At 46.3% G+C, this 22,582-nt stretch overlaps 1 protein-coding gene and 2 long non-coding RNA genes across 3 annotated transcripts; 2 read left to right on the top strand and 1 right to left on the bottom strand.

The window, feature by feature from the left end:
- Positions 1-126: 126 nt before the first annotated feature.
- Positions 127-9,426, bottom strand: LOC125740169 (EMILIN-2-like). The gene is made up of 9 exons (XM_049011016.1): positions 9,068-9,426; positions 8,401-8,526; positions 7,948-8,135; positions 5,739-7,457; positions 2,336-2,620; positions 1,990-2,037; positions 1,857-1,907; positions 1,597-1,734; positions 127-1,169 (listed from the first exon to the last, which is right to left on the bottom strand). The coding sequence occupies exons 1-9, from the start codon at positions 9,196-9,198 to the stop codon at positions 847-849; spliced, it is 3,009 nt and encodes a 1,002-aa protein (XP_048866973.1). The 5' UTR covers positions 9,199-9,426; the 3' UTR covers positions 127-846.
- Positions 9,427-12,093: 2,667 nt separating this feature from the next.
- Positions 12,094-14,645, top strand: LOC125740533 (uncharacterized). Its single transcript, XR_007397650.1, has 4 exons — positions 12,094-12,208; positions 13,025-13,218; positions 13,414-13,516; positions 14,428-14,645. It is a non-coding gene; the product is annotated as an uncharacterized LOC125740533 (long non-coding RNA).
- Positions 14,646-20,708: 6,063 nt separating this feature from the next.
- On the top strand, positions 20,709-22,153 carry LOC125740534 (uncharacterized). The gene is made up of 3 exons (XR_007397651.1): positions 20,709-20,789; positions 21,340-21,549; positions 22,116-22,153. It is a non-coding gene; the product is annotated as an uncharacterized LOC125740534 (long non-coding RNA).
- Positions 22,154-22,582: the final 429 nt, after the last annotated feature.

Genomic DNA, 22,582 nt, shown 5'->3' with positions numbered 1-22,582 from the left:
GGGGCTGTACTCTCTATCACCATCTAGTGGAATCTGACATCAGCACACAAAGCCAATGGAAGTACACTCGAGTTGCTAACCCACTTTATACCTTACATCTGTCTGAATGTACCATTTCCACTGCAGTTGTTACCCAAAGGGAATTTTATTTTCTGTTAGCACTAAGTACAACAGGGATATATAAAAATGGCATTTTCTTTTCTTGTGCTGAAGTCCACTGAATACACACATTTACATATTAAATTTGCCCACACACAACTGAGTACAGGCTACTATCAGGTATCCTGTGGGACTGGTTATATGCTGACTCAGCCCAGCTGATCACAGCTCTGGGCTGCCATTGGCTGATGGGACATGCAGTGGACATGCTCATGCAGAGTTGTGTGTGGGCTACTACACTTCCTATTGTAATCTGTGGAAAACTACTGTGGCTTTGTGATACAGGATAAATCAGACATTGTGGAAAAATAGACCTCAAAAAAGTAGTGTATGTAAACCTAAAACTCTAAACAACCTGTCTTTTAAATATCTTGGAAAATGTATTGTTTACATATAAAGAAAACATATTAAAAACATTCTTAAAATGCTTGATTCAGTGTTAACCTAGGCCATCCTGTTCCTGGTTCATTTAATCTCATGTTTTGAGGTTGAGAACTTCATCTCACAAAATTCAAGTTGAAATATTTTCTTCATTTAGCTTTTACGGAAGTTCCAAACAACCCACAACACACAGCGAGCTGACCCTGGATCAGTCTGAGCATTTAGCACATTATGGTGAACCTTAGAACAGATGGGGAACTACTGATCCTAGACCAGTTGTCAGAGCAGGAAGGAAAGCTTGGGAGGCTACCGGCTTATGGGCGTAGGGTAGAGATAGATGGCACTGAAGGTGGAGAGAACTTCGTTGGAGTCCGGGGTGGCCAGCCTGCCGGAGGTGAGGACCAACCGCATGGGTTCTCCGGCCCGTAGTGTGAGGGCCAGGGTGAGGGAGGCGGAGCCACCACAGCCACACCGATGTCTGGGATCCTTTCGGCCTGCGGGCTCCGAGGAGGCCAGCCGCTGCACGATGCCATCAGACACGGTCAGCACGGCCTCGACATGGTCACCCCGATGTGCCATCAGCACCACGCTGACCAGGTACCGCCCATCTTCTGGGACCGTGAATGTCCCTGCAGGGAAACGGATATGCCTGCTTTATATCTTCTGTGACATGCTCTGCTGAACCTCTAGGGGGCACTAGTGCTGACGCATTTTCTGGTTGACATCCTGACTGGACTCTGGGCCGACGTGTAGCTCAGGTCATGGGCTCAAGTCCTACAGCCAGCAGAGTATAAGCAAGGTCCTTAATTTAATGTTCCTAGGATGCTTTTTTTGACCCAAAGCTTTCCTCCGCTTTCCTTTTTTGACAAGAGTCTACTAAACCAATAACATGATGACAGCTGCTGGTCTTTAATTTAGAGTGTTTTCATTGGGTGAGCCAATGCTTCCAGAGAAATCTATTGGCTGATGACATGTTAGGCTCCGCCCCGGGACGCCTACTGTCATTCCCCCGACATGTTTGAAGACCATCAGGCCTTCCAGTGAAAATGGCCCTACCTGTGGCTGGGTTATAGTGCTCCCCGTCATTCACCAGCACCTTGTCGAAACGGACCACGCCCAGGTTGGCGGGACGCGTCTGCAGGCCGAGGCCAGCGGAGAAGGAGAAGGGCATGGCTGAGCTGGGGTGTTCCACCGCTGCAGGAGATGTGGCATCAGTGCACAAACAGGCTCAGTGGGGAATCATGGGAAACGGTAACAGCAGGAGTGACAGCATTAGGGCAGACCGAAAGTTCGTAGGGTGAGAGGCGCGGTTTTACCCCTGGTGACGATGGGCCTCTGAACTTCGAGCCTCCAAGGGGACGAGGTGACTGGGAGAGAGAGAGAGTGGGTGTGATTTGGAGAGCAGAAGGGCAGCAGACAGATGGAGGGAAAGGTGGATGGGGGACATACCTGGGGGAAATCTGGACCGGAACGACACGGGTTTGAGGGGGGGGTAACCTGTCAGTGGCACAAATTATAGAGAAGTTTGGGTCCTTTGGAAGTTTCCAATATATCATCGCTGTCCAATGAAAAACACGCATCTCCAAAAATCCATTATTTTAGGATTGTGAAAAAAACGCATTTTCCCAGAAAGTGCTTTACAAAATAAACGTAAAACATGACAAATGCTAACTAATACAAAGATAAATACTAGTTAAACAGATGGCTTTATAAAATATCTTTTCATTAAATGTCAGATGCTGTCACTGGACAGAGGAGAATGGGCCTGTTGCATTAAATAGTCACAATCCCTCACCTGGAGCTCCGGCAAAGCCCTGCATAGGTTCTGCGTGGAGCCTGGGCTGAACCCGGGGGGGCGTCCCGGGAGGTCCGGCTTCTCCGGCCTCCCGCATGGGCTGTCGAGGAAGGGGTGGGTGCTGAGGGGCACGGTCCGGCCGCATGGGGTTCACAGGTAACTGATGAGGGGGGGGAATCAGCGGGATGTGGATGTGGGGAATGAGACGACTGTGAGGTTCCAGGGGGGAGGTGGGGAGGGGTGCAGGTTTGACCCTGGGGGAAATGCGAGGGGTCTGTTCTGGCCCTTGCACACCAAAGAGCAGAAAGAAGAAGAGCGTCAGAGGTTTGAACACAGCACCAGTCCCATTACCCTTTTCTAATGCTGTAAAGAAATTCACTGCACTGACACTTTTAGGCCAGCAGGTGGCACACTGGTTAAAGAAATTACCCATAATTCCCATGGGAACTGAACCATGTCAGACTGCATAGAAAAGTAGAGGGATCTTCCCTCTATGGCTTGGAGACATGACAATCACTGAGGGATCTTTATAGTGGCGGTGAAGCAACCAGCCAGTCACAAAATAATCCACTAATACACATCAATTCATACACTGATTACGGGCCTCTATCTGAGCTCATGATCACAGGAGAACTGACTAGGGAAGGATGCCGTGAAATCCAGCTCCCCATGATCCCTCAACACTGCCAATCAACTGGAGAGGTAACTGTATACATATATGGGTTCAGTATCACTACAATAATCCCCAGAAGGTTAGAGGTAAAATCAGTTCATTTTACACAAACCTGCACCTCTTCCTCAGAGTTTATTAGCCAGCTGAAAGACTGATGTGTGAGCCAAAGGTCCCCCCCCCCCCAGCCACCCCCCCACATAAAGCATGGTTCTGTCATTTATACGGTCATTACTTTGCGATAATTAGCGCATGCTAGCCGTCACAAATCGACATTACGTGCTAACCTTCGCGTGCTTAACTGCGGGGTCTTCTTGCCGTGCACCATGACATGACGAGGGAGGGGCCCCGATGAGGAACAGATGGAGGCCGCCGCTGCTCTCCCTTAGATGGCTTTGTGTGTATGAAACGGGCTGGCTGTGCTACACGCGACGATCGGTCAGCTCAGCTGCTGACCTCATCCAGCCACATGGCGTTCCCCCGGAAACCATGACGGCACAGGCCGAAACATTCCCTGTCAGAGTTATGCTATACAGGCTTATTAAAGTTAGCGCCACACCCTGGATGTACTTATAATTAAGCAAGAGCATACGAGGAGGAGTGTGGTTGTACTCCAATATATCACGGCTGTGATTATCTTTGGCCTGTGGTCTTGTGCCTATGACCAAAATCACAGCCGTGATGTATTTCAGTACAGCTGCATGACTTCAAGTATGTTAATGCTATTAGACAACAGTTCATGAAGTAGCATTTCAAACTAATAAGACTAATAAGCCACAACAGATACTTTGCGTGATTATTTGAACATTCACAGGCCTCTGCAAAAAAAAAAAAAAAAACTGACAACAGAAACATTCCAATGCAACGCAGTTCACTCACTCCCAGCTACTGTCCATCATCTAAAATTAACTAAGTTTTTAGATACACCTGTATGGCGGAGTGATACATCTGATGTGAAATGTCCAAGTGTGGTTATACTCTGATAACAGCACTCAAAGAACGTCTCTTGTCCAATCAGATTTCTCGGTCAGAACTAACTGCTTGTATAAAATAGTTTTAATGGTTAATTCGCAAGCCTGGGTGTTACCTCCAGTTAACATCCCTCTAGCATCTAAAACTGTAATTAGTAAGTTATTCTTTAGCACTCAGTTTAGTATATATAAATCCCACACTGATTTTTCCATTTAACAGATGAACTGTTATCTTGCATTGCTATTTAAGTGAAGCAATCCTTGCTTAAAGATCACCAGGACACACCAGTCCGGGTTTTGAACCCACGATGTTCTGACTGCTCCACAGAACCTCTCCTGGGGTCCTGGCAAGCAGCGGTCCATGAAATCGGGCTGAAGGCCAGCAGAGGAAATGGCCTCCACAGCTGAGTGGGAAGGCAGATCCTATCAGCAGGAAGCTGCACCAGGGTGACACACTGATAAGGTGTCTGCTGGGCTGGGGGTCCACAAGGAGCTTGGGGTCAAATGGCTGAACATCTGGACTTTCATGACAATGCCCACACCATCCTGGCGTGTGAACATCTGCACGGCCCCTTGCCATCTACCTGGTATACCCCCCTGTGCCGGAGTTGGGATTGTCAGTGGGTCTCCATACCCCACCACCTCTTCTGAAGGTTATGTAGGTCTTTACAAAGTAGCAGGGAGCAGACAGAGGCTAGCTATGACAACAAAAATAATGTACGAGCACTTGGGTGTGTGCTGGCGCCCCCTGTAGGAAGTGACATCACCATGCACACAGTGTGAACATCTGCGTTAAGGTCTTCCACGCCAGTGCCCGAATACAAACCCTCCCCATGATTCAGTGTACTAATTAGGAACAGGCCAAAACATTGATTCGACAAGGCAGTATGGGAAACAGACCCCTCCCCAATCCCCGAAGAGCTGGCAGGAGAACAGAAGTCTTGTAAATAGCTACATGTCCCGAGAGATGAACTAGCGAGTTAAAATGAATAAACCGAAATACAAAACTAGTCTAAAAATCTAAAAGTCTACAGTGTGCTGCTCGCAACGTTGAGTTTGGTCTGTACTGAGTGGGTGTGGTCCACCGTAAAGTTACTGTGCTTAGTAACTCCGTCGCATGAAAGGCGTTCTGTGTGAAAAGGACGACAAATATCTGCCGTAAGACTTTCCTCTCCCTGGAGAGAACTAAATGTCCTAAACGTCAGAGCAAAATCCAGAGGCAGACAAACTTCCATTTCCTAAACCTTCAAGAAAACAAGAAAAAAAAAAAACAAAACAAAATGCTGAAACGCCGGTGTTGGGTTTCTGGTGGGACTGTAGGTTAGAGCGCACTGCGAATGACATACTGCAGCCAGGCATTTGAGATGCACGGCACTCTTGCGTAGGGACCCTCCTCTGGTTAAACCCCAGCTGAACACCCCCCCGTCACCATGTGACCCCGTCGTCCTACTATTCACATTCCGTCGCTATACGAGCCTCCGTGTGAATATATATCCAGTCCCCAGGAGTTTGATACAGGACTCCCAGTACTTCTAAATGGGAGTTATGATTCCCTGCAGTGTGGAACAGAATTTAAACAGAGAAAAACAAGTTTTTGGCACTATGGCATATATTGCATTTTATTTATAAAATGGGCGAATTCGTATTTTGCTAGTCAAACTGCTTACCCACAATACCACTCGTTCCCATACAATTAAACTAACAAGCCTCACAGGTGTAACACAAAGATATGCAGAATCCAGGACACACTGAAAGGACTCACCTGGTTTCACAGGGCTACTCGCAGTCTGCTCTGGAGCAGTTTGGTTCATTCCTGATGGCTGGTTCAGGATGTTCTTGAGTAGATTCCTCACGCTCACCAAATCCTTCGCCTGTGTTCCCACAGTCATGTTGATCTGATGAACGCCACCCTGCAGGCGGTTCACTGTGTCCTCCAGGCTCTTATGAAGTTGCCGTAGCTCGCCGGGGATACCCTCTAGTTTGCCGCAAACCCTCTCCACATCACCGATGCGCCCGTCCGCCGTCGATATGTCCTTTGCCATGCCTTCGGTGGCTTCCCTGCACTGCAGCAGCTCCGAGCTCACCTGACCGCTAAGATGCTCCACCCTCGTTCGCAGCTCCTCCATCTGACTTCCCAGGATTCCTTCCACAGATTGGGGCATATCTGTCGGGGAACAGGTGGCACTGATGTTCTGGAGCTCGAGGGCTTGCTCGGACAGAGATTGTCCAAGGACATCCACCGCCCCCCGGAGGGAATTCACGTCAGTGCGGAGATCGCTCATCCCAGCCAGCATGCCTGCGAAGTTCTGCCTCTCTTCCTCAGCGAACGTCAGCTGACTTTGTACCAGAGCATTCAGCTCTCTCAGCTTGTCTGTGCTGAAGTTCATTTCCGAAGCCAGCTCATCCAAGTCACTCCTGCAGAGCCTGAGCTGTTCCTGGAAGGTATCAAAGCCTTCTGGCCCAGCCCCACAGTTCATGGAGCAGACCATCCCCAGAGCATTAAGCTTCTCCTCCAAGCCCTGGATAATGCGCTTGTTGGAGCTGACCTCAGTCTGTAAAGCTTCTCCTGGCTCTATGGCTGCGAGTCTCTCGTCCAGTGACTGTCTCAATGCCTCCACCTCATCGGTAATCAGTCTTGTCAGCTTCTCATCGATGTAGAAGCAGTGTACCTCTGTGTTCCTTTCTGTGACATTGAAGCGGGCTTCCAGTTCTTCAAACCGTGGCCCAAAAATGTCCTCCAGCCTCATAGAGGACAAATGCTTGAGCTCGTTGTCCACCCTGGCATTCAAAGCACGCCCAGCTTCAGCAATCCGTTCTACGTCCCTGCGGAGCTCGGCAAGCCCATCCAACCTTCGGCTGGGTGCGGTCTCTCCATAATTCCTGGCCGGGCCTCCAGTGGTCCCCAGGCTGAGCCGAAGATCCTGGATTTCAGTGTGCAGGTCTGCCTTGTTATCAGTCACCAGCTTAGCCAACGAGACGTGATTACTCTCTTGTGCTGCACACTGCTTTTCCAGAGAAAGGATCTTATGGTCGTAGGAGCTCTTCAGACCAGCCATCTTGAGGTCCATTTCCTCTAGAAGCTCCTGCTTCAGCTCTTCAAACTTGTGGTCGATGTAGGTCTGCAGTGAATCGTGATCGTCCTGGGTTGGGGTGCTAAGCCGGGGATCCCGAGATGCTTCCCTCAGTAGGCGAGGGGGTCCCTCATGGGACAAGGCCTCCCGCAGTGCCTGAGAAGCCCTGGGTAGAGTGGGCACACTGTCCGGCACCTTGTCCCGAGAGCCCTCTGCTGGCTGCAGGTCATTGAGCAGCGTCACCAGCATGCGGCCGGAATCTCCCTGGCCGTCCGGGCGCAGGTTCTCGTTCAGGCCGGTCAGGGTGGCCTGCAGGTCCTGGACTGTCTGTGAGAGCCGCTGTACCTCCTGTTCCAGCTGGTTAACCTGCTCTGCCCCCTGCCAAAGCCCAGACTCTACCAACTCTGGCCCTGGAAGGGGGCAACACACAGCAGATAAATGTCAAGAAGATACAGCAGAAGATCAGCTCATGTCCTGCTTATGTTTGAATGCCATTGTGCTGTCCAGCAATTTAACAATGACAACATTTGATTCGCTATATTTTATATATATAAAATTTCACACACACACACATATATATATAAAAATATAAATTTGCCAATATCTGTGGACAACTGTAGGTATACCTTAGCTCCAAATCCAAGTTTTCCTCTTTCAACCAGGGGAGTAGAAAAGGGCGGGCACATATACCATCCAATATTTCATTTGGCTTCCTTATTTAAATTAAATTAATTAAAATTAAACTAATCACCCCCCCCCCCCATAATCAAAAACCCTTGCTTTCAACCAATTGGTGAGCTTCTTACAAATTAAGCAATAAGTTTGATCACTTCTGTGCTTTGATGAAGAAGTAATCTTCATCTAGAGTAATGAGGAAGATGGAAGAGGGGTGAACTTTACTGGGTGCAGAGTGGACTTCCCCCAGGCCGGGCTGGGAGTCAGGGTGTGCTGCGACCGCGGCCTGTCTGTAGACGCTCGTCTTCAGGGTCTTGCAGTCAGGGCCCTGAAATGCCGGGCAGCACCTCCATTCCAGCTCTGTCACCACCTTGTAGCCTATCTTATACATTGGGTGGAACTGGGTCCGATACCTGCAGACACAAACTGGTGTGACTCTGACAATACAGTACGTTATGAACTTGAAATAACAATGAGGTAATTTCCTCTTGGGCTTGCAACTCTCTGCAGCATCTGTGAGAAAGATCGCCTGGAACACCAATAAAGGCAAAGGACGGTCCTGCCCAAAAAGACTTTCTCAAAATTTTAATAACACTTAACACCATCTGTAGAAGAACCGTAGTTTTATATGTCGTTTATGGTTTCTTATACCGCCATTTATTTTTAAGAGATACTGACATCACTCGCCGCAGGCAGTCGGGCTCCTCCGGCGGGCAAGCAGCGCGCTCCGGCTCCACGAAGCTCTCAGCGGTCGCCAGGACCGCGCAGGTCACGTTCTTGTGCACGACATGCGCGCACCAGTTTCTGAAATGCATTACAAAAGACGCAACCGCCAAATTTTAACAAAGAAAAAACAAAGACGTGAAATTAAACATGTTGATAAATTGTATGAGTAAATTGGCAGACACCGCGCCCAAAAACGAAGCAGAACTAAAAAACAATTTTATCAGAAAATCTGCAATGTTGGAAATAAAACCTGTGGTTTGATCTTTCGTCAATTAAATGTCATGGACTGGCTTGCTGTTTCCGTAAGCAAGGACTTTCCCTTGCGCAGATTTAACAGCCAAATTTCTAGCATTGTACGCGATCTTATCGTGGAAGGTGATAATAGAGATTCAATGGTGGGAGCTAATGTTTATTTATTTATTTATTTAATCTTATCAATGCCAACTGTGTGTTTTACAACACTTTCAAACAAACATCTAGACTGGATCTGGTCATACAATACAGATATTAAATAAGGATGCAAAGTATTTACAAACATTTATATCCTATTGATATATTACGCCGATTATCTGGAATTGCACTGAAATTAAAGTATCGATATAAAAAGCAGGTCACTTACTTGTTTTTGTGCCGGTGTCCCTGTCCGGAGTATGCGGAGCCCTGGAACAGATCATAACTGAGTGGCGTTGCGTTCGTTAGTGAAAAGGTGAGTATAAGATAGAAGGTACAACGCTGGAACCCCGGACCCATTTGTGCAGTGTATTTATATATTTAAAAAGACAAATAAACACACGACGTCACGAATTTTAAAAGGCAAAAACTAACAAGTTTATAAGTATTTAAAAATTATTATTATTCCATGTTAAAAAAGACAGATCACTCTCCGCAGTTACAAACACTGACAAACTTGGGGAAAGTCAAACGTTATCCTGTTCACAGATGACGAACGCTGCTCCCCAAGGCGGGGTGTCCGCCTCCTGCTCTCTCCTTAAAGGACTCCCCCCCCCACACACACACGCACGCACGCACACACACACACCCACCACTTTTTCGCCATGTTTTCCGTCATTCCTAGTCCTTATCTACTCATTTTAGCCGATTAATATTTTGTTTGGCACCAAACGTTTGCGAGTCACTTTTATTTTAGTCATGAAACACTGAAATAATGTGAAAGTCATTTTAACTTTCCCATGCTGGATTGGCGCCCCGTCCTGGGTTTATTCCCTGCCTCGCGGCCGTAGCTTCCGGGATAGGACGAGCAGGTTTAGATAATGGGTGGATGGATATACAATTATGTAATTATATAGAAAGAAACAGCAAATAAAAGTATAGACTAGTATACCTTTAAACTGGATGCTAGCTTTAGTGAGGGGAGATAGTTCATTTGTTAACTGTCCACTCAAAGGTTTATCGTGATGACGTCAAGCTAGTTATAGGGTATACCTATCCTTATTGGGACACAATGTGATAAATATCCGTTTTTTTTCCCTTATGGGGACCAGTTTCCTGGTCCCCATAAGGGAAAACTTATAAGGGTTCCCATAAGGGAAAACTCTATTTTATAAAAATCAGTGACTGCTATAAAAAAAACTAAAAATGTAAAAACTCTTATATTTTGCTTAGTTACTTATGGTTATGGTTAGGGCAGGGTGGGGGTTAAGGTTAGCGCCATAGTTAGCGTTAGCATTTTTCCCATAGAAGTGAATGAGCGGACCCCATAAGGATAGGTATACCCTACGTGTGTGTGTGTGTGTGTGTGTGTGTGTGTGTGTGTGGCCACCCAGGGAACACTTTGCCCCCTGACCTTTGTTTTCTGGTGTGATGAAATTTGATGGTTTCACTAACCCCCTTAGAAAGATTTTAAGTGGGTTTTGGCTCATGTCTCGCTATATACACACTTATATTTCATCATTAGATTAATAAGTATCTTTCATATTACACATAGAATAGCTCACGTTTCTGGGAAAATAAAAGATGAAATATTTGATGATGAGGAAGCCAGGTTTGGCCAATGGTGTAGTTTTCATCACTGGACCAGTGGGCTGGTCTCTATGCTTTTCAGACGTCTGACATCTCGTCAGTTTGGCTATTAGCTTGACTCACGCGAATGTTTACGTAACATGCAGATTGGGACACGATTGGAGTATTTGTTTCTGAGCACATGAGTGAGATTCTTAATAAACATGCTTAAAAATACAACTGCTTTTTACATTGCACAATATTCTACTTCTTTTTTGACGTCATCTCCTGGAAACTCTAGATCGAAAAATACCAAAGTGCTAAGTCAAGCTGGCTCGAGTATTTTCCTGTTCAGATCCCTGCCTTCGCGAATCTGATGCTCATGGTCAGAAAATCAGCTCATTCCGGCTGAAGGTCGAAGCGAATGTGACGGACAGTTCTCTAAAAACCAGAGGCCTTGTCATGCGTCCGGGCTTGAGGCCCATGTCAAATTCAAGCAGAGTCAAGTCAGAAGTCAAAGTAACTTTGCTGTCATCTTCCCAGAAGCAAAAATGTGGACTGTCTGACAGGGACCTCGGAGGGAGCAAAAACATGGGCCGGCTGTGGGTCCCGGAAGGCCGGATTCGGAAACACTGCGCTAAACAGTTGAGGTTGCGAGTTGAAGCCTCAGCAGTGGCTTGTTTGTACGGATTGGGCCTGATCGACAAGTTGGTCATTAACATTGTAGTGGTTCTGATGGATTTCATTAGCGTATAGCCCAGAGTATAAGAAAAACAAACCAGTTGTATCTGGCCGTGGCAACAAAAACTAGCATAACAAAATAACAAACTAAATAAACCGAAGCTGAGCGATTAAATGAATGGCCTCTTTTGGCCAGGGTCCAGTCATGACGTGTGCTGTCTTGTTTCTTGGGAGCTTACGCTGTCGATCCTCTCCTCATGTTCTCCAGCCCCTATTGGGATGAATGACTCGTCTGCCATTGGCTCAGCTAGGTGGTGGCGGAGCTATGAAAATAAACAGGGCACCGTATTAAAAAGCTAGGCGTTGGTCAGTTTTGTCACTCTTTCTTAGGGACAACAGGATGGTCACCCAGGTGGATCCTGCAATTCTGAACACATGAGGCTTCCCCTGCCGTACGGCTGCCAGTTTACTGCCTTTGATTGCTTTTGATTTTCCAAACCACCTGGAGGCATAATATAAGATGCGCCCAGCCCCTGTAATCATACCACATCGCCTTGTTTTTCACCATCGAGTCACAGTTCTGTTGGGATGAAAATCTGCAGACCAAATGGTTGCTCCGAGACGGATGAAAAGATCAGTGCAATAAAGCAGGAATACTCATTTATACTATTTTTTTTTAATAAACAATGGCAATAATTTATCACAGATCCGTGTTGAATTGTGAGCTAGTTGTGTTTCTGCTCCCGGGGGTTTAATATATTGATGGTCTGTAGCGTTTTAGCCATGGACGGTTATTAAGCTGGAATCTGTTAACAAGCTGTGATGTTACAGTGAGATGTAATTTTCTAATGAGTTGTGAAACGCGATTGGTCTGTGTCTATTTAGGCTTCCCACATCAGGCATTTGGTTTTCATTGCCGCAGTGCCTGTTCCTAGTTCGTGGGAAGTGTTTTTGTTGAGTAACAGGCTTCCGAGAACCATTCCTGACCACAGGCACACAGATAAGATCTGACATGGGGCATGAAACTCTGTTTCTCCAATAGTGAACCTTCTTCCAGTGATCCCACAGGCTCCCCGGCGAGGAAGGAAGGATCACTCCATAAACTGCCACACCTTTTCAGGTAACTTCCAAAATAAAATGCCTGAATCTCTCGTTGGGACAAAAAAAAAATTTTAAAGGATGTCGATCATCCTGTCTCTCAAAATTGCAGGAGACGGGACAGAGCTGGCATCTGACCAATCAGGGCTTTTGCAACTTTTGTGGGAAACAACCACCTGCCAAGAACGAACTGGCAGAGAAGCCAGTGTCGCATGTGTAAATGTCTCAGATGACGTCTCCAGGGCCCTGTTGGCTAGGCAGAGCAAAAGAGGTCTCCCTGTTTCAGCCACGAAAGAAAGAAAGTTAAAAGGGGAGAGAGGTGTGGACTCAAAGATTTGAGATGCGCTTATTCATTAAGATGAGAAAGAAATGCTGTTATACTTATTTACAGCAGGGGGTGCAGTGGTTGAGAAGCCCAAAATATGATGAAAAGATCAAAATTCTAGGTCCAAGTCCTAACATGGGATGTGCTATTGTATCCTGAACAATGTGTGTTTTGGAAACAGAGCCGATGTTATACAGTACATGGGTGGGTTTGGGGAACAATGAGTTGTGCAAGCTGCACTGAATGATTTTGATTTTAAAAGCATCTGAATTTGAAAAAAAATCCATTCTGGTGAAGCATTTGAACACATTCTAGATTTAGAGAACGTTTTTTAATCATGGTCTCGCCTTAGAAAAGCTGTGGAACTACTAATATTACGTCCAGTAAATTCTGAAATGTACTGAAGTTCTCCAGGAACAAAAAGATCTGCTGAAATCCCAAGGTGGAGATGATGTAAGAGCCGAGACTGGAAAGAAGTAAAGTTCTCATCCTTTTTTTTCCTTGGTTCCACAGTCCAAGCTCCCCGTTCCAACCCTCAGTGAACCTTGGGCCAGAAGTAAGGGTGTGGATGCTGAGGTCCATCTGCAGAGACCAGTAAGCCACATGTCAGCTACACCCTGCCACATGCAGCCATTGCATCATCCGGACTCCTGAGATCGCATACCTGAAGCCTGGACAGAGCTCATGGCTTCTCCTTGCAGGACTCGGTGAGCAGCCTGAGATAATCCAAGAAAGCATCGATACTCATGGGAGTAGAAGCTGAATTATTTCATGCCTTCTTTTGCTCTGTGCCCTGTGGTCATCTGAAACCCATAAATTGTGATTTTTCTAGGAGGGGGGGGGGGAAATCCGAAAAACAAACAAATGTCTTCAGAAGGAATTTTCCCATTTCTCACGCATAGCGTCAACGTTACTCCCAGAACCCAGATGAAGGGCTTTCTTACATCATTGGCTGGAGACGGCCGCAGACGGAGCGGTGGTGTGGTTCCCAGGTCTGAGGTGGAGGTATGCCAGGTAGCGATTTTAACTCTCAGACAGTAAGCTTTGGATAAACATATGTGCTGAGTATCAAAATAACGCAACATTTCCATTGTACATTTATGCATAATATGCGCTCTGTTAAACTACAGTTATAGCCTCCTGATGGTTCATTGGGCAAAACCATAACATTTGTGCAGCACAGCAGTTGGCAGCGGGATCTGAGAGCCCTGGCGCCCCTACCTCCAGGGGGCATGCTGTGCGAATGCACTCCTGCTGTAGATTACCGAGCCTGTTGCGGAGACACAGGGCCTGCTTTGTCTAAACTGCTGTCCTTAGCATCCGCGGCTAGCAGAGACCCAGCCTCCGCTACGCAGCCCCACGATGGGACGACATTAAGCTTAATCCTCCCGCGGTGCTCGTAGCGTGGGGCTTTTGTGCTGCTGGTAGCTGGATGCTGTCGCTCAAAGATCATTTATTTTCTCTGCAAATAAGACATTTTTTTAAGCTGTGCAGCAGAAATCCGTGCTGGTATAACTTTCCCCTGACATACCTTGCTCTGTTACGGTGTATGTTTTCTTATTATTTCTATCTATCTATCTATCTATCTATCTATCTATCTATCTATCTATCTATCTATCTATCTATCTATCTATCTATCTATCTGTCTGTCTGTCTGTCTGTCTGTCTGTCTGTCTGTCTGTCTGTCTGTCTGTCTGTCTGTCTGTCTGCCTGCCTGCCTGCCTGCCTGCCTATCTATCTATCTATCTATCTATCTATCTATCTATCTATCTATCTATCTATCTATCTATCTATCTATCTGTCTGTCTGTCTGTCTGTCTGTCTGTCTGTCTGTCTGTCTGTCTGTCTGTCTGTCTGTCTGTAAACTATTGTCGACAAAGTGACATAACAGTTGTGCATTTTTTGTCTGCTTACAGAGTTGAGCATTATGGGAAACACTGACAGCCCACAGCCTCACTCAGATCACTCTGTGCTCTTCCAGCTGACCAAATTAAGCTCACAAGCTGAATGGCTCCAGCCTACAGACTTTTAGCCTGAAAATACCCCCAGTTAACTTTAAACTAGTGACTACTTCACAGATTTTATGTTAATGACAAGTGGGTTTGAATCAGCCTCTGACTTAGTCCAGACTGAGAGAGAGAAAAAAATAAAAATGCCAAATAAAAATGTTGCCTGTTTTCTGAAGTTCAGACACATTGCTGATCCCATTGCAGACCACTAGAGGGCGTACTGTGTAATCGGAATACAAGCAGACCAAACTTAGGAGTATCAACAAGTCAGCTTATTTTGGAGGTTAATTAAACGATCACATTATCCCAATAATGGGTCTGCAATAAAAGATGGTCGAAATTGAGTGAATAATTATTGCTAACTGTTTGAAATTACAGTTTAAATACTCACAGTTAATTTTGGTAATGGGTGCCTTTTAAGTTTCGGTTTGAGTCCATTTTATATTCTTGTGCTCATTCATAAATTATGAATGAGCTTCTCTCGCAGTGTCCGAGGAGGGCCTGGAGCCTGTCCAGGCTGCACAGCTTGGGGGAGCAGCCTGCACTGGATGCGTGAGCCACTTACACACAGGAGCAGATACTAAGGGTAAATTAGACAGACCGGCTCACCAACATGCATCTCTTACTGCAAGAGGAAATACCTGGAGGAAATGACATAAGAAGAGAGGAGGGGGGATTCCCACCCGCAACCCTGATAATAGGACACTGCAGTACTATTCTCTCCAGTGTTTCTCAACCCAGTCCTTGAGGATCCCCATACAGTTTATGTTTTTGCTCCTACTGGGAACTGGGACGAAGCAAAAATGTGGACCATCTAGCAGGGAGCTCGGAGGGAGCAAAAACGCGGACTGACCAGGGGTTCTTGAGGACCGGACTGGGAAACACTACCCTAAGCCATCAGACCCCGCCCCCTCACAGTCCTTAGAGTTCATTTTTAAATCTCCTGACATCAACTGCATATTCTCCAAAAGCCCGTAAACCTTTCTCCCACATCTGTGACCCGCAGGCGGCTGCCACAGATGTCGCTTTGAGGTGAAACTCCACCGCAGCTGTACGGTTTGGTCATTCCTTAAAATGACACGGGTCGCATGGGAGCGCATCGTCGAACGGGCGAGCGAGCGGGGCTGCGTGAATCACGGCCCTTGTGACGCGGAACTGTGTGCGTGAGAAAGGTGAACCGGTGGGTGGGTGGGAGTCCGAGGGGGTGTGGGATCTATCCCCCCGGGGGGCTGCACCAGCAGCCAGGTTGGGAAAAGCCCACCAATTCCCCACTCAAGACGGATTCCCGGTGGCATTCCGGGATTCCCTAACCCGTTAGCCTCTGTCCCGGCATTGTCCTTTGCTGCTTTTCACATCACGACACATTTACTTGGGAGCCGCTTTTTCCCAAACTGACATACAAGTGAGGAAAGCTCACTTTAGGTCTTGGCTCATGTTCCTGTCCAGCAAAGCTGGATGTGGGCCAGGATTTGGCAAATGATCAAAGATCTCCCACCCGAAAATGATCCATCTCTTTAAACATGCAGTTTGAATAAATGCATCTCCCTGGAAACCCAGTAATGCTAAAGGTCTGGGTTCAAACTGTAGTTCCAGTCCCCAACCCAGGTTCTGGCCTTAAGGCCTCATCCAGCTGGACCAGGTGTGACCTCCTGTTGGGCCCGTCTCGCTCCATGCCCTGCCTCAGATAGCTCATGTCATCTCCGGACCTGCAGACTGCGCTGCTTAAATAGATTAGCATGCCATTTTTATCCCCCTTCTCTAGCACCACTGGTGGAGTGATTAATTTAGTCCCTCTGAAAACCAAATTAGAGAATCCCACTAGTGCCTTAATGAATCTATTTCCTGGTTGCTGTGAGGGGTTTTGTGCTGAGCTTGGCCACAGAGGGGGGTGCGTTTCAGGCTCCCACAGCGTCCTCTTCTTAACTAACTTAACTGTTCAGTAACTTAAGAAAGAGAGCGATCGTTAAACCTTTGTGGACATCCACAGTTGCTTTACTACTTATCGCCAGTAGAGGGCAATACGGCGACATGAGTGTCTTGGTCTGGCTCCGGTTATGTTTCCAGCTCTCCCCCTGCATACAGAAACACACACAGACCTTCACTCTCAGCTGTCTTGTTTTGCTACAGAAAGTTCCCCAGACATCACATCAAAGCTGATCCCACTGCCTTTTTGACTCACACTGTTTCTCGGTGGAAAAAGTGGACCGAGATTCGTTTTGTATTCCTCGTATGGGTGTATTACCTTTTTTAAGTAGAAAATTTTTTAAAAATAATAAAGTTTGTACATAAAGTACAGCTTGCACCTTCCCCTGACTCCAGATATAACCAACTAGAGAAATAAATAAACAGCCGTCAATGTTTTGTTAAGTGTTTTGCACTGAGGTTTGCCAGGTGTGTTAATGAGTGGAGATTGTAGTGTTTCTTACTGCTGTTGCATCTCACTTAAGGGCCTGTGGTGAATCGTCCAGTGAATTGTGATGTCACAAAGGGACGGCCATCAATCAGCTTCCACCAGTTTACTCCAGACAGCCCGAGCTCGTTAAGGTGGCTGTCTGTTCAGGCGTGTGCCGCTCCCCCCCCAGGAGGTTTGGGGGGAGGGGCGGGGGAGCAGTTTTACAGTGTAAAACTGACACGAAGCCCATCCTTGCTGGGATGAGATGTCGCCGTGATCGATGCTCCTCGGTGTCTTGAGGAAAGAAACCAGGAAGATGTGCATTGGGTTAATTAAGGCAGGGAGGGGCCCCGTCTGGCTCCACTTTAGGGCAAATAAACACAGTGGAGGACTAAGGCCACACTGGGCACATGTGCATTTGCATTCAGAAGTTTCACTCCTAAATTAGAATCAAAAGACTTGGGAGAAGTAACAGAAATGGAAAATGGAAACATTATTTTTAATGATCTGCCCTGTTGATTCCACTAAAGGGAAAATGCCAGTTCACACATTCGGCTAATGGATTGTGGTTTGCAATGCGATGCCTGTTCGGCTTTTGACTACTGCTTTGCTTTTTGTGGCCTTGGAAATTACTGTTGCTCAACACAAAAAGGATTATTCTGCTTCCAGACCGTATTTAAATGAGCTAAGGAGGCGAAGGACCGAAACCAGGACTTGACTTGTGCAGCACAAACCTGTGTCGTACCTGGTTGATTGCATCCGTCATGCCTCCAGTATCTGCTGTGCTTCAGAGACTTGTTTCCCCTTCCCCCTTCCAGGCCCCAATCATCATAGGTCTCTGTGGTAAATGGATGATTGACAGGTGTCAATAGCCAATCCAGTGCCTCGTTTTTATATTAAACAAGCAGATATCTGTAGGGTGGTGTCTAGAGCTGTGGGATTGGGTCTCTCAGTATGCATGCTTTCAGTCTGGCATCTTGCCATAGGCTGAAACCCTGGGTCACATGATTTCTGTGATCCCCCTGGTCCACGGTCCAAAAACAAGTCGTTAAGTGAACTGGCTTCTGTAATTTGCCCATGGATTCTGCAATGGATTCTATGCATGTCCAGTGATAGATTAGCATCATTGGTAGGAAGAATGATGGATTTGTAGAAGTAGTTTAATTGGTGTGTACTGCTTCATAAAGGATATTTTAGTATCTATTCATTCTCTTTAGTCATATATCTAATTCAGATCCCAGAATACAATGTCCGGGAAAAGCCTGAACTGCAGGAATTCTGGCAGCATTCCATTGAACACACACTCACTCACGTGTGCACGTACATGCATGATCTCTGCGTTGTTGCCGAGCAACTTATCAGAACGCAAAATGTCAATACACCCGTAAAAGTCTCAGCCCATGAAATCTTAATCAGGCTGTCGGTTCCTCGTCACCGTAAATGTTAATGAGGTGAGATCACTCTGGAAGCGTGTGGGCTTGGCAAGGGTGCAGTGCCCTTTAAACATTAAGTGTGATGCATGGAGGGCCAGGTTGTGGTTAATGACTGCTGTGCAGAGAACATCCAGGAACTATAGATCCAGTGATTCCCAGTCCATATGTAGTCCATCCCATGCAGGTGAGGCCGTTTTAAAACACTATCCTCCTAGCCTTGGGTTCAGTGAACCAGGGACAGGCATATATCTTAAAAATCTGCGGTCAAATCACAAACAGGCTTCATGTCACCTGACAGAGTGCGTCCCCAAATCACATACAAACTACCAAACCACACCTTGACCAACACCATTTATTCTGCACTAACATGCTCAGGAATGACTCACGCTCAGCTAACAGGGAACGTTCCCAGAACTTTAGCCAACGTTACGTGAAGGTCCTCTCAAAGTTGTCAGAGAACGTTCCCACTGTAACGTTAATGGAACATCATTTCCACGTTTAAACATTTAAAGGTTTTGCCTTGTCAGCATGATGAAATCATTACCTGAACACCTCTTTTACATAACTTTTACATAACAAAAAATATTGTTTTATAATGAAATACTTTTATAAATATGCTGCAGGTATTGACTATGAACATTCCACCCAGCCTTGAACCCATGGTGTGTGGTGTGTAACACAATGGTGTTACCTACTGCTGAACTATGCTCTTTCTTTGTCTTTGTATTATTAGTCTTAGTTGTAGTAGTGGATTGTTCTGGAAACATCAGGACAAATCAACACTTTGAACGTTTCCATACCTCAATCATAACATTCGGTAAACGTTCATAGAACGAAAAAATTGTTAGCAGGCCAAAATTCACCTTCCATCTGAAGTCGCCTATCCTGCAACCTACACACTTCAGCTTGAAATCATCTACACGTCCCATTGGCGATTCAGCCGTACCCTTCATACTCTCACACACATGCAGGAACCTGATCTTTACCTCCATCTTGACCAACACACTTAATCCTCGAGTAACTTACATGCAGAGGTAGCTGCGGATCCCCCAGACGATCTTAACAGGATGTATAGTCTTACACAGACCAGCGGAGTGTATTTAGCAGATGTGAGTCAGGCACCTGGAGGCAGGGCAAGATGCTGGTTGGCCAGCATCAGTCTGCTCTTACGTACACTTGGTACCTGACGTTCGTTCTATACCTTTGAGTCATGTGTGTAGGTAGAGTATGTTCGCATTTGCGGTTTGGACTTAAAGATTAATTAGACACTATACCCATTCAGTCTGTTTTGTCTGGTATCAGGCATTAGGGAGCATCTGTAAATATATGCACAATTCATAACGAACATACAGATTTATATGCTACTTGAGCTATTATTTTTAGCTGTTTTTTTCCTGGTGTTTTCAGACTGTGTTGGGTAATATGTATGGTAGACAGATTCTATCTTGTTTCCATTGAAGAGCATATTCATGTGTGTGGCCTGGTCAAAAGGTCATGGGTGCACTTGGAGGTGGATGGGAGGTCAGAAGGTTCATATTTATGAATTTCTTATGTTCTTATTGCATAATATTTTAACACCTTTAAGCTAATAGCTGAGTTCTCCCCAAACGAGCTCGATGGGCCAAATGATCTCCTCTCGTTTGTTCCTTTCTTATGTTCTTATGATTTTTAAAAAAATTTTTTTTTTGAGTGAGGTGGAATATCCCCCCCCCCAAATCTACCAGGCCCAATTGATGGGTCTGCTGGCCCAAGGATGCCCCCACTGATAAAATTCTGCTCACCCTGGACACTTCTTCAAACTAAAGTTTGATTGTTTCCCCATTTCTATGCAAAATATTCGTCTCTGCTTTAACAAGGATAAAAAAATTACTTTGGCTGCATATTAACAGAATTCCTTGACCTGTTTCTAATGGCACCCTGTAGAGATCCCGAAAGACTCGTACGTGTGATATGAGGTGTAATGTAATGGCATGTAGTGCTATCTGAGTGAATAAAGTGTTATGTGACATTAGGTGGTGTAATGTGACAGGGTTACATGTCATGTGTTTGTATGTAGCTTGATGTGCTGTTATGCTGTGTCATGTGATAGTATGTGAAGTCATGTGACTCTATGTGATGTTCTGTGGTGGTATTGAGCTATCTGAAGGCTAAAAGCCGTGCAGCAGGGGCAGCGTAGCCTGGGATTGGGCAACGAGGACACATACAACTGAGAGCCAGTCATTGCTGCACCTTCGGTCAAGCTAGGGGAAGGGGTTACATTTTCCGTGCCGTGCTGAGACTTGCGGGTACATCATCGGCCAATCGGTGCAAAGGGGGCGTGTCTAGAACAAAGTGCCCAGAGCAGCCGTCCGCCTCCGAACTCCGCACTCACCATGTGTGCGTGAAACCAGAGTCGTAAGGACTTAAGGAGCACGTCACTTCAGGGATCAGATTACACTAAGGAGGTAATTTGAGGCTGGAATTGTCTTCATGCTTTAATGTGCTCATCTGCGTTGGATTGAATCAGTGCCAAATAAGGGGGAAATTGGGCTCCGGTCTCCATAATGCAGCTTTTTTATCGTCCATTATCGACCACTAACACAGATTACATTAAAAAAGAAAAAAAACACGCAGCAATTAGATCAGAGCGTCCCCCCAGAGGGGCCGTGTTTATTTCCCGTTATTTAGAAATCGGCGAACGGTGAGAAAGCAGATAGCCACCGTATTCTTAAAGACGTCTTGGAAATGGTGCAAGGAGGGCCAAGTGAATGTTTTTAATACCCATGAGCAGCGCTGGGGACGTCGCGGCGGGGTGGCGGATGTTCTTGCTGGAAGAAAAGTGTTCATTTCAGAAGTAGCGTAAAGTGTAATCTTGTTTAGTCATCCGTAGGCTGATACATTATATAATTTAGTCACTTAGACCCTTATGCAAAGCACCTTAATTAGCTCAAATGTTTGAACCTCCTCCATTTGGGAGGTTGAGCCTTTTCCTAATTGTCTTTTAATCTGTTTCAGACACAGTTCCTCCGTCTTCTGCCGTCTCCTGTGCCTGGCATGTCGCACCTTGGCCAGTCCCCCTGCCACTCCCAGTGAGTGACAGTCTCGTCCCAGTTGGCTGTTGAAGGACTCAAGGCCAGAGACATGCTGCTTGATCTGGGTGTGGGGATCCCCAGCCCAGGTGCAGAATATGCAGACGACATTTTACTCATGTGATCTGACTGACAGGTGAATCTCCTCTCCTATGGGACCCTCATACCTCCAGGGCTGCGGGTTCGATTCCCCAACCTCACTGATCTCTGTGCGAAGCTTTACTCTACTCTCTCTGGTGCTTGATTAAAATGATACATATCCTAACTGAAGTTATTTAGTCTCATTTCTGTACAGCAGAACTGTTAGTGATCTGAAGATATTGATTTCATATTCATTTTCACTGCCAGTTACCGGATTCTGCTGCCTATTCATACCACCCCCCCCCCCCGTCAACAGGTGGTCGGATAATGTGGGGAGACAGAGGCACAATAAATGTGATGCACAATTAAAACAATACTGTTACCATCATAAATGAGGCAGAAACTACTAGCTGGGTGCAGAGAAGGAAAATAGTGCTTCACGTGAAGAATCTGAAAGTAAACCTGCATGGATAGTAGATACCAAGTTAACAATCCCTGCCGGAAAGCGGCCACCAGCTACTTCTGAATAGTCAGAGGTGATCTTTTAGGGTGAATAGGGTAAACAGTACTACTGACGTCGATGCTAATCCTGTCACACTCTCGGTGTTCTCTCTTCTCTAGGAAGAACTACCCAGACAGAAGCAAGCATGGAGACCTTCTGGGAAATGTTGAAATTTATTTTATTGACTTTTAAAAAAAAAAAAAAAAAAAAAAGCTAAACAGAAGAGAGAGAAAGAGGTAAACAGCTTTATTACAGCTTTCACTCAAAAAAAGTGCCATGCTCCAATATTGCTGTAATGCTTCAAAAATCAATATTGGCTACAAAGGGGTCCGAACACAATAAGCCTGAGTTATTCTGGAAGCCGCCGGCCGGAGATGGGGGGCCCTGACGGAGATGGGGGGCCCTGCCGGAGATGGGGGCCTTGCCGGAGATGGGGGCTGGCGCGCAGACGTCCGGGAAGCACGCGGCTGCAGGATGCCCAGCTGACAGCGCAGTACGTGTCCTGCGAGCCTGGGGCGGCCCGCTAATGCTCGAGAAGCGAGTGTAAATGACTCAATTTAGCAAGGAACGGGAAGATCAGCAGGTC

Source organism: Brienomyrus brachyistius, chromosome 4, assembly GCF_023856365.1.
Source record: "Brienomyrus brachyistius isolate T26 chromosome 4, BBRACH_0.4, whole genome shotgun sequence".
NCBI classification, from domain to species: Eukaryota; Metazoa; Chordata; class Actinopteri; order Osteoglossiformes; family Mormyridae; genus Brienomyrus; species Brienomyrus brachyistius.
This window is presented reverse-complemented; position numbering and strand designations above follow the sequence as displayed.

Excerpts from the sequence above, each read along its gene's own strand:
- LOC125740169 (XM_049011016.1), bottom strand. The coding sequence starts at position 9,198 with ATGGGTCCGGGGTTCCAGCGTTGTACCTTCTATCTTATACTCACCTTT. Across the intron at positions 2,621-5,738 it reads GAGTAGCCCTGTGAAACCAG|GGCCAGAACAGACCCCTCGC; the intron begins GTGAGTCCTTTC and ends TTGGTGTGCAAG. Across the intron at positions 1,735-1,856 it reads GAGGCCCATCGTCACCAGGG|CGGTGGAACACCCCAGCTCA; the intron begins GTAAAACCGCGC and ends CATCTCCTGCAG.